General features: G+C 47.9%; 1 protein-coding gene across 1 annotated transcript in view; it reads right to left on the bottom strand.

Moving 5' to 3' along the window:
• The window catches only part of STK24 (serine/threonine kinase 24), an 86,467-nt gene extending 79,062 nt beyond the window's left edge, over positions 1–7,405 (bottom strand). Inside the window, exon 1 of the mRNA XM_010831509.1 lies at positions 5,534–7,405. Within this exon, the coding sequence (XP_010829811.1) occupies positions 5,534–5,599 (66 nt within the window). The 5' untranslated portion in view covers positions 5,600–7,405. The remainder of the gene's footprint in view (positions 1–5,533) is intronic.
• Positions 7,406–11,386: the final 3,981 nt, after the last annotated feature.

The following is an 11,386-nucleotide window of genomic DNA, read 5'->3' as shown; positions in this document are numbered from 1 at the left end:
GGCGGGAGGACTGTTCATTCGCAGCAATGATTAAATTTTTAAGTCACAATATTTGCACCTATTATTATTTGCACCTATTATTACACCTGCTAATTTCTACATCTTCTACAACTTTTCATTCAAAGACTAAAAAGAGACACGCAGGACATAAAAAGCTGTTTTAAAACTAGGACTTTTATCACATACACAAAATATCCATCTGAAGAACAACCAGGAAGAATGCGATTCAGCCAGGCAGAACTCCACATCCCACATCCACAGAGGACAGGCAGTCAGGAAAGGAGATCAGCTGTGTTGTTCTGAGTTAATGTTCACTGTTACACACGCGTGTACACACACACACACACAATGCTGTTACACACACGTGTACACACACATACACAAGCAGTCTCTGCAGGTTCCTGTCCACACGACTGTTACAGGGCAAGGGGCCCAGAGTGAATATGTAATAACACAAGGAGAGCTATCTAACTCACTCGTGTTAAGTGAAGCAATTACCAACAAAAACTTGTAAAATGACAACAACCAGTGCTTTCCAATAACACTGTTGTGGGAGGGGGAGGATGACTAATTTTTCTTTCTCTAAAGGCAAAAGGAAAAAGCAGCAAGGTAATTCCATCTCCCCCAGCAGAGCCAAACGGGAACGCGTTTCTGGCTAGAACTGTGTGTCCTGAGGATGGGCAGGCCCCACGTTAAGGAGTTGAGTCAGAAACGCCATTAAAATCGTCACAAGGAAAACTGCAGGGAAACGGGCGTGATATTCACGATCCATTTCTAGATGGAAAACAATACACCAAGTGCACCTACGTGTGACTGCCTTCATTAGAGAGACACGCGTACAAAGACGACGACTGGAAGACAGCTATGTTCAAGAGGTGGGTTTACAGATGCTCCTGCTTTAAAAGCAGTTTAATGGCCAATGGACTGAAGGTGTTCCTCCATTTCTGGACTTAACATGAGGAAGTTAGACACTCTCCTCCTCAAACCCCCACTTCATGATGTGCAAAGTGGCCAGAAGTCCTCAAGGCAACCCCACCACCGCCCTGCCCAGCACCTCCCACCCCATCCCCACCCCTTCTGAACTGGATCATCGCTGCTCTGATGCAAAAAGATGAACCAAGAGAGAATCGTTTTCATGGAATTTCAAAAACCGCATCACTTAATGGCTTCAGCTAACATATAAAGAAATAACTGATGCAACAGGCTAGGTATAAAATATAAAATATCTCAGAATGTTGAGAATTTTGCCACATTAAATAGGCTTGTGGGAGAAAGAGAAGCTGGGATGAGTTGAGAGAAGAGCACTGAAACATATACATTCCCATGTGTAAAAGAGATAACCAGTGTGGAGTTTGATGTATGACGCAGGGCACCTAAAGCCAGTCCTCTGTGACAACTTGGGAGGGATGGAGTGGGGAGGGAGGGGGTAGGGGTTTTCAGGATGGAGGGGACACATGTATAACTACAGCCAATTCATACTGACGTATGGCAAAAACCATCACAATATTGTAATTATCCTCCAATTAAAATAAGTAATTTTTTTTACAGGCTTAAAAGTATTTTATCAACTTAATAACTTTTCACTCCCATTAATTTTCAGGATGTTGAGGGTTTTATTTTATTCCTTTTGGAAATATAAAAGAAGTAAAGAATGAAAACTCGTTTTATAGGCACGCACACACATATCAGTATGTATTTATTTGGGGAGGAGAGCTGAGAAGGCCTCCTCTCATGAAACCGTTTGCTTCACATAAGCAGTAACTGATCCACAAGATCAGGAAATGTGTAGATTCCTGGGAAAACTGTTTTTCCACTAAAAACTATTCTAAACTATGTGATCACTTTAGAAGATGGCTCTGTTTCACGGTATGGTGAAACAGAATTTCAGCCCGCAATAGCCAGGCTTGGTGCTGGGGTCACTGAAGGCCCCAGGCCCACTGGGGAGGGTGACCTGAGATCCCCACCACTCAGACCCAAGCATGTCCCACCCACAGCACAGAAAAATACAGGCAGCCTGGGTCAGCAGGCCAGGAAATCCAAGCAGTTTCACTCCAGGTAAGCACTTCATTTTTTCTTGAAGAAGACACTGGGAGGAAGACATCCTGAATGACACAAAAGGGGTTTTCTTGTTTTGGCTTTAAAAAAAAAAAAAAAAGAAACCCTTCAGATCCTTTATTAACAAAGGAAAGAGAAGAGCCCCCAGACCTCACAACCGCCTTTCTGGATACAGTTCATCCCCTAAATCTGCTTCATATGCCATTCACCCTCATACTGGAAAATGCCCAATGAACCGCAAAGAAATTACAACACAGTTAAAAAAGAAAAAGTCCCCTACCCCTTCCCCACCACCAAAAACCACCCTCAAATAAGCAAGTCTAGCTAATCACAGGACACGCTAATAAAGGGCCGCTAATGGGGGGCTCAGACGGTAAGGAATCTTCCTGCCAAAGCAGGAGACTCAGGTTTCGATCCCTGGGTCAGAAAAATCCCCAGGAGAAGGAAATGGCAACCCACACCAGTATTCTTGCCTGAGAAATCCCATGGACCCAGGAGCCTGGCGGGCTGTAGTCCAAGGAGTCGCAAAGAGTGGGACATGACTGAGCGACTAAACAACACAGAAATCGACTGTTTTTTAATTAAAAAATCAAATCAACCAATTCTACACAAAAGCACAAAACCTCTGACCTCCAAAACATGGAAAAGAGTACTGGTCTGGAATAGTATTCTCAGTTCAGAGACATGCAGATCTTTAGTTAAGTGTTAAGCAGAACAACTGTGAGAGAAGAGCGTCAACTTTGCCCAGGGGCGCCCACTCGTTTCCTAGCTGCCCCCCACCCTCCACCAGGCACAGCAGCAGGCCCCCTTCCTGGGCCGAGCACCAGCTAGGAGGCGGACACCGGGGACCTTCACGGCAGGTCTCTCCTCACAACCCAATCAAGGGGGGAGAAAAGGCGACAGAATATAAACACTAATGGCTTGCCAGGGGTTCCCAGGCACAGGACCCTGGGGTGACCCTGAGGGGTGGGCAGGGAGTGTCCCCTGCAGGGTGAGGGGGTCCTGGGTGCTCAGCTGGAGTTTATATCTGGTCAGGAAGCCACCAAAGGGTTTTAAGCAGGGGGTGACTTGATGGAAACAGTTGAGAGAGACGACTCTGACAACGCTGAAGAAGAGCTTCGGGCTCAGGACCTTTGTTCAGGCTCAGGGTTTCCCAAAAGAACCACGAAGGCTAGTCTGAGATGCATTTCTTAAAACACAAGGTTCCAAAGTCAGACAGACACGGAGCACATGTCTTCCTCTGCCCCTTAGCCAGTGTGTAATACACACTAAAACGGTTAAGTTCAGTCAGTTCAGTCACTTAGCCGTGTCCGACTCTTTGTGACCCCATGGACTGCAGCACGCCAGGCCTCCCTGTCCATCGCCAACTCCTAGAGCTTACTCAAACTCATATCCATCGAGTCAGTGATGCCATCCAACCATCTCATCCTGTGTTGTCCCCTTCTCCTCCTGCCTTCCATCTTTCCCAATATCAGGGTCTTTTCCAGTGAGTCAGTTCTTCACATCAGGTATTGGAGCTTCAGCATCAGTCCTTCCAACGAATATTCAGGACTGATCTCCTTTAGGACGGACTGGTTGGATCTCCTTGCAGTCCAAGGGACTCTCAAGAGTCTTCTCCAACACTACAGTTCAAACGCATCAATTCTTTGGCGCTCAGCTGTCTTACGGTTCAACTCACATCCATACACGACTACTGGAAAAACCACAGCTTTGACTAGATGGACCTTTGTTGCTAGAGTCCAGCAATTCTTTCCACTAAAAAGCCTATTCAACTTTCAAAGTCAGACCCGTGCTTCCAAAGTCGGTTTCTGAAATACACGCCCCAACTCGCCAGCACTGACTACCCACTGAGCCGCTCTGCAAATGGACACTACAGTGTGCGTCCGTGATGAGGATTCTTAACTGCGGTGCAGTGGTTCTCAAACTGGCCCTGGCACACCTGGCATCTTGTTAGAAACACACACTCCACCCCAGACTGTCTACATTTTACCAAGCCCTCCAGGCAATGGATGAGGGTAAACGCTGAAATCTGAAAAACCACTGTTACAGGCTGCTTTTTCCAGTTACTACTTCAGCACGTTTCAAAACAACCAGGGCAACACCCTGAGAGGCAAGAAACAGAGGCCAAAGGCTGCTCTCCCGCCCGGAGGGTGGCCTAAGGGCTCAGCAGAGAGAACTGAGAGAAAGAGAATGGAAACCAGTCACCTCCCCCAATACCCACCCTCCGAACTCCAGGAAGTCAATTAAAAATAGCCCTGGAACATGAACAAAATCTTCTTCAAAAGTAAAAAAAAATCATGGAAATAAAAGTGCCCTCAAATACCAGCAGGTACCGGCCCTGGACTGGGTGGTCTCAGAGAAGCTGGAGGAGCAACCAGGTCCTTAGGGAAACAGCAGCCACGTGGACGGCGGGGCAGGATCAGAAATGCTGGGTAGGAGGCACTCTGGTGGAGTGAGGGCTAAAAATCAGGGCTCTGCTCCCAGGCACGGAGCCTCAGTCCAGTCTCCTTTGGCCTCAGTTTTCACATCTGTAAAACTGGTCCAATAGCCCTTCTTGCAGCGGAAGCCCTGAGGATAGGCCAAGGGCATGAGCTGCCCCCGCCTGGGGCCCTTGGGAGGAGAGCAAGAGAACAAAGTTCCCTTCCTACAAGGACCCCACAGTCTCCTTGACAGGCATCAACGTGGGAACGCCCAAAGACCATCTTTCCCTGCTTATCTCTCCGGGTTCCCCAGCGAAGCAGAAGGAAAAAGCCACCCGCCTCCCAGTAGCAACTGCTGAGGAAGAAAGCAGTTCTTCGTACTCACCCCTCTTTTTCTTTTCAAATTACCTCTCAAGAAACATCTGGTGCCGCGATACGGCACTGCACACACGGGAGGTAGTGCACACAGGGCTTCCTACCGTAGGCTCTCGGTTCAGCAGGAGTTCAGGTGCCAGTTTGACAACTGTGAGTCAACCGCACTGAACTGGATTTTTACAGCGATGCTGAGAAAACTGTGCTGAAAACAGCTGCTGGCCAACGCCCGGCCCCCGAGTTCTAGATTCCTTTCCATTTCCACTCATTTATCACCGTGTGCTTCTACCCCCAAAAGGTACTTTGTTTTCAGTAAGAGGTGCAGCCTTGGAGCCAAGTGCCCACTAATGCAAGTGTCTGAGGAGCAGCACAGAGCCAGGAACGGGGTCACAGGGATGCTCGCTCTTCATTTGTCCCGGACACACGCCCAGGGGCAACCGGGTTGCATGGCACCTGACCCACCCTGGCGGTGCCACCCCCATCCTCCCAGGACGCCCACACTCACTCCCAGACCACAGCTGCATGCCCCAAACAGCAGTCAACTTAAGCAAAAGTTTCTCTGACAAGACACTGCGGGCTGCCCTGAAAACAGTTCTGGGTCCACAGGACCCTGAGACCAGAAAGTGAGAGACAGAGGGAAAAGGGGTATTCAAGTCGGGGGAGGTGGGGGTCACAGACAGACTCACGGAAAAACAAGGGTGTGTGTACACCGCCTCTTTCTGACGAAGAGAAACCAGAAGGCAAGATCCCATGAGGAAGAGGACAGCGGCTCAGAAGGCCCTCCGTGCACCATGGACTGGGCAGTCCTGACCTTGGAATTCACCTTCTAGTTTATTCATCTGTTTAATATTAATATAAACAGTGGAGACACTGTCACGATTCTAGAGGAAATAATTTCCAACCCGTAACTAAATACACTGCCAAAATATCAACAGAGGAGAAAGGCAAAAAGAAGAAATTTGCAGATATCCAAGACCTTAAAAAAACAAACAAACAAAAAAAACACTATCTCGCATGCACCCTGTTCACAAGAAGGCCACCACAAGGTATGTTCCACCAACTCAGTGGTGGAAGCCATGATGGCAGGAGACACAGAACACGAGCCAACCCAAGACAGCAATTCGAGGAATCCGGGCGATGAAGGTAGAGACGACCCAGGATGCCAGTGGTCTGGGCCAAGAGGCTCATGGGAAGGAGTCTCCAAAGAAGTGAAACGTGACAGACAGCCTGTGTGCTCCACCTGGACTCCCCGAGAGAAGGTTTCAACCACTGGTCTGGGGCTGGGGTTGAGTGAGTTACAAGTGCTGCTAAGGACTAAACGTTTATGAGTACCCCCTACCCCATCATATAGTTCAGTATTCTTGCCTGGAGAATCCCATGGACAGAGGAGCCTGGCGGGCTACAGTCCATGGGGTCGCAAAGGGTTGCACACGACTGAGCAACTAACACACATACCCCATCATATGGTGAAACCCAACCCTCCACCAGTGTGATGGACATGACTAGGTCACGAAAGTGGAGCCCTGCGGATTGGCAACGGTGCCCTTGGAAGGAGAGCCCCCGAATACCCCCACCCCCTGGGCTCTCAGAAGATACCTAATCTGCCAGAGCCTTGACCTTGGGCTTTCCAGCCTCCAAAAATGTGACAAGTGTTTGTTTAAGCCACTAAGGGTTTTTAATGCTATTTTGTAACAGCAGCTCAGACTAAAACAATTACATTTCCAAAAAAAGAACTTCCAAACAAGACTTGAAAAAGTAATCCTGGTTTAGTAATGACCAGCTGGGCTTAGCGATTCTGGAGTCCCGTTAATGTACACACACACATCGGACCCAAGTTACCCTGTAACTGCACTGGGCACGGGGAGGGGAGGGACAAGCCAGGGAAGGAGGCAAGGACTCAAGAACTAAATCCTCAACGCGTCGGGGTCCAAAGTCTACAGACAGGGGAAAACCCTATTTGCAAATGCTCTTTGTGAACAAAGAAGTAACAGCAACTGCCAGCCCAGAGCAAAGGGGCTGCCTTCAGGGAGGAGAAAAAGGAAGCAAAGGGCAAGGAACTGCCTCTGTTCCAACAAACCCTTTATCATATACATAACTTTTTAAATAAAAACGAAAAAAAAAAAAAATCCTAAACAATTATCATAAGACAAAGTGTCTGGACCTATGGGGTCCTTTCAAATCTTAGGGCCAGAAAAGTCTTTTGAAAAACAGGAAGGGACTAAGCGGGAAGATAAACACAGGCAGACTATCTGGTAAGCATGAATATAAAACTCAGAAAGTTCCCACAATGTATTCAGATACCAACAGGGCGCTGAACACACAGCCTCTTCTACTGACTGAGGTCCTCCTGAAAATACGAAAGTCTGTAAGTGGAATGCTGTCCCCAGTGGGGTGTACACAAAATACCTTTAACCCACAACTGGGATGTTTTATAATTTGTCTCAAGCAAGGCACATCTTATTTCTCTCCTCTCAACCTTGGTACTAGTCTAATGGCAGAAAGCAAAGGGGAACTAAAGAGCCTTTTGATGAGGGTGAGTGAGGAGAGTGAAAATGTTGGCTTAAAACTCAACGTTCAAAAAACTAAGATCATGGCATCCGGTCCCATCACTTCATGACAAATAGGGAAGAAGTGGAAGCAGTGACAGATTTTGGGCTCCAAAATCACTGTGGACAACAGTCATAAAATTAAAAGATGCTTGCTCCTTGGAAGAAAAGCTATGACAAATCTAGACAGCATATTAAAAAGCAGAGACATCACTTTGCCAACAAAGATCCACGTAGTCAAAGCTATGGTTTTTCCAGTTGTCATGTACAGATATGAGAGCTGGACCATGAAGACTGATCGCCAAAGAACTGATGCTCTCAAACTGAGGTGCTGGAGAAGACTCTTTAGAGTCCCCTGGACTGCAAGATCAAACCAGTTGATCCTAAAGGAAATCAACCCTGAATACTCACTGGAAGGACTAATGCTGAAGCTCCAATACTTTGGCCACCTGATGCAAAGAGCCGACTTACTGGAAAAGACCCTGATGCTGGGAAAGACTGAAGGCAGGAGAAGTGGGCGACAGAGAATGAGATGGTTGGATGGCATCACCGACTCAATGGACATGAGTTCAAGCAAACTACACAAGATGAAGGACAGGGAAGCTTGGCATGCGGCAGTCCATGGGATCGCAAAGAGTCAGACCCGACTGAGCGACGAAACAAACAAAACCTTGGAAACCAGGGAGCCCTTTAGGATTAGGAAACTCCATATCACCCAGGAGCCAGGTGCTGTAACAGCCCTGTTTTTGTCCTCCTCAAAGCATTTGGCACTGAGAGTTTGAAAGGCATTACACTGCAAATAAATTCTGGGAGGGGAAGGGCCGGCCGGATGACAGGGCCTGACTCTGAGCAGCAGTGGAGGGATAACAGAGTCAACTTTTTATTTCCTGTACTCCAGCCCGCCCCAAGATTCCATTACTGATAACAATGCTGAGCCCAGCCCAAGCACCAAAAAAGCCCCAGCTGGGCTGGTTGGGTGTGGTCCATTTCCTGCAGGTACGGAGATGCCTAGCCGGCAACTCTGAACCACTGGGAGAAATTACCCAAAAAGAGAGCAAAGTGACCTGTTTCACAAGAAAACCTCAGACTCCTGGACCGGCCTCAGTGTTGACTGTAAAACACACAGCAATTGCCAACAGGTTCATTTCCTGAGAAACTTGAACCCAAGTCCTAGAAAAATACTGTTCAACTGAAAAGCTGTGTCAATCTGCATCAAATAAGTAAGCCCCATTGTGCACACCAGAACGGTGACTCAAAGATGGCCACAAAAATTACAGAAAGGAACAAGAAAGGGCGATGGAGGCTGCCATGGACACGTAACCACCCTCCTCCAGGACCCTGTGCTATGTTATTGGCCCAGAAAAATCTAATCAGACCAATTTCTACTTGAAGGTCGACTGGTTCCATGTGAGATACTATCAAGAACGTTCCCTGATACAGGATTAGAACCAAAACGTCCTGGGCTCCTCCAAGCTGTTTTCTTTTTTCTAACCTTCTGACAACCCTCTCCCTCAAGAGCTGACTTTACGCAAAACAAATTCTTAACTTTCTTAAATTTTGCTGATAGAGAAAAGGAAACATGAAGTCTTGAAATGAATATTAAAAAAACTTAAAAACACGCTACTAACAATAACAGCAAAGTGTCTTTATTTTCCTTGTAACATCGCGTTGGGAAAAGGTCAGAACAAATGCAAGGGGCATGAAAGAGTAATAAAGACTATAAAACAAAGGTTAAGAGTTCCCTGGTGCTACAGTGGATAAGAACCCGCCTGCCAATGCAGAGGACACAGGTTCGATCCCTGGTCCGGGAAGATCCCGCATACCACGGAGCAACGAGGCCCGAAGCTCACCACTGAAGAGCTGCCACCAACTTCTGAGCAGGCACCAGCGCGCCCAGCATTCTTCCACCTTCTCCCACCACACGCAGGAAGCAGGCTTCTGACAGCACTCAGCCCCAGGCAGCAGGGAATGCAGGGCCTCACCCCAGGTGCCACCCCTCCAGCTCCAGCTCCGGGTCCCAGCGAGGCCCCTCGAGCTCACTTGCCCAACCCGGAGCCCTGCTGTGTGCGGCCCCCCACCCTTCTGAACCTTCCTCGGCAGAGCACCCTGATCGGCCCTCGCTAGGCTGCAGACTTCCTGAGGACAGGCCAGAAGGAGGCTTCACCTGCCGGGGCTGCTGGAGAAACACGCCGCGTGTATGCGGGCTCCCCATCCAGCCCAATGCCAGATCGCACTCCACAGGTCGGCCTTCCCTTCCAGTGCCTCAGGGCGCCCCACCTCACAAATACACCAAGTCCACACACTCACACCGACCTCTGCCCAGGGTGCAGGGTGTCAAGAGGCTGAACGCGGGGAGGCCTCTTCCACAGAAACAGGAAAGAACTGTGGAGATGGGCCACCCAGAAGGAAGAGTCAGAGAGCGCTGAAGGCACAATCAAGTGCAGCCATCCTCTGTTTGTCTCCAGATCGCCAGCGTGCACGGGTGTCCCCAGGGGGAGCGAGAGCGCGGGTGAAGTGTCCCAACTCACTGCCTATGGCCATTCAACGTTTCTCGCTCCCCTCGCAAAAGGCATTCTCAGCGAAGGGTTCTCCAAGCAGCAAGAGAAATGGAAGGATGATGGTGACAAGTAGAGACTCTTCTTTTCCAGCTTTTCCTGTCAACGGTCTGTACTTTCAAATATGAGACTATCTCATATGTAGTTGCATGTTAAGTCGCTCCAATCAAGGCTCTTTGTGACCCTATGGACTGCAGAAAACCAGGGTCCCCTGTGGATGGGATTCTCCAGGCAAGAATACTGGAGTGGGTGGCCATGCCCTCCTCCAGGGGATCTCCCCGACCCAGGGATCGAACCTACGTCTCTTTACGGCTCCTGCATTGACCGTGGGATCTCTACCACTAGCGCCACCTGGGATGTATGACATCCTCAACACAGGCTAGAGCTGACTGGGCCCAACACACGTGTTACACGTCAACAGAGCAGACTTCAGTGGGAGGACGAGACGATCGGATGGCATCAGTGACTCAATGGAAGTGAGCCTGAGCAAATTCCAGGATAGTGAAGGACACGGAAGCCTGGCGTGCTGCAATCCATGGGTCACAAAGAGTCGGACACGACTTAGCGACTGAACGACAATACTCCAGTCAGCTGTGAAATCAATTTAGTTTTGCAACGGCTCCTTTCTTCTCTTTAATAAAACGCATCGCACAGCAGCACACAAGGAGTGAGGATTAGGACTGTCTTCTGAAACTTTTAGTTTCAGGTCTTGAAGTAAAATGTATTTCTTACATGGGTCACAGTTCAAAAGAGGTTTAAAGTGACTCATAAAATTCCATTATAGAAATTTATAAACCAAGATTTAATTCTAACTTAAAACTTCTGCAACTAAAAGCTGATCAGTGCTGCTGTCTCCAGCTGATGCTTGCTCCTCTTTTAATCTGAATTAAATTGAGAAGCAACAAATGTTCAATGAAGGACAGGGAGTTATTAAATCTACCACTCAACCTAATTTCTTTATGTCTATTTGTAGTTACTACATTCAGCTCGTGATTTCCATTTTTCCCCAATGCTAATGAAACTGGGATGTGGGAGGTTAAAAAAAAAAAAGGAAAACTGTCCCCCACCCCCAACTCTTATGAAACAGTTATTAAAATGGATAACTCATTCAGACGTACAGCCATCAACCCCTCATGGAGTACCTGGCACAACAGCGTTCAATAACAGTTGCTGATGGAACAAACAAAATATCAATCTCATATTTTAATTCCTTCTGCAAATCCAAGTAGGGATGAAACAAATGTTACTTTCTGCTAAAGTAATAAGAAGACAGTAATTCAGCAAGGCCAGTAGGAGTATGAGTTCAAAAGTAGGAAAGACCTGGTCTCTAGTCACAAATTGCCACATAATGCACCTTCTCACCTTGGGTCAGTTCAATTAGTTTCTGCTGGTTTCCACCTCTAGAAAATAACATAAATTACACCTGCGCCTCAGATGG

The sequence above is a fragment of the Bison bison genome, unplaced genomic scaffold (genome assembly GCF_000754665.1).
Source record: "Bison bison bison isolate TAMUID 2011002044 unplaced genomic scaffold, Bison_UMD1.0 scf7180017864527, whole genome shotgun sequence".
NCBI lineage: Eukaryota > Metazoa > Chordata > Mammalia > Artiodactyla > Bovidae > Bison > Bison bison.
This window is presented reverse-complemented; position numbering and strand designations above follow the sequence as displayed.